The 474-nt window shown below is 30.4% G+C and overlaps 1 protein-coding gene across 1 annotated transcript in view; it reads right to left on the bottom strand.

Moving 5' to 3' along the window:
- The window catches only part of LOC108685585, a 33,718-nt gene that overhangs the window by 26,921 nt on the left and 6,323 nt on the right, over positions 1-474 (bottom strand). Inside the window, exon 9 of the mRNA XM_018190441.1 lies at positions 311-422. Within this exon, the coding sequence (XP_018045930.1) occupies positions 311-422 (112 nt within the window). The remainder of the gene's footprint in view (positions 1-310; positions 423-474) is intronic.

The following is a 474-nucleotide window of genomic DNA, read 5'->3' as shown; positions in this document are numbered from 1 at the left end:
ATAATTATAATTATTCTATAATTATAATTATTTCTATAATTAATATTATTATCATGTAGTTTAGTTACCATCAAGTGATTACCAAATCGATTATTATTTCAAGATTAGTGCATACATAGAATATCTTAAGTATTAAAAATTCACAAAAAATCACTTTCGTAAAAAGTTGTTGCTGTTAAAAAAGTCGGATGGAATTTTAATTGGCATACGCTGAAATTCACTGTAACGCCGCGATTTAAAATAATAATATGCGATTCCCCTTTGTACATAATAATTATATCGATCAGCGAAATTCCTTTTTATCACTCACCAGTCTGGGTGCTGCTGTCAAATAAAGTGCTAGATGTTTCAACTGTCATCGATGCGAAAGTACCATCCGTGATTTGAGCCGAGCTGTTTCTTCGTCCGCGAGATCTCTGAACCTGCAAAATGTAAAATAAGTATAAATTTCTTACAGTGATTTACAGATTAATA

The sequence above is a fragment of the Atta colombica genome, unplaced genomic scaffold (assembly GCF_001594045.1).
Source record: "Atta colombica isolate Treedump-2 unplaced genomic scaffold, Acol1.0 scaffold155, whole genome shotgun sequence".
NCBI classification, from domain to species: domain Eukaryota; kingdom Metazoa; phylum Arthropoda; class Insecta; order Hymenoptera; family Formicidae; genus Atta; species Atta colombica.
Note: the sequence above shows the minus strand (reverse complement) of the source record. Positions and strands in the feature narration are given on the sequence as shown.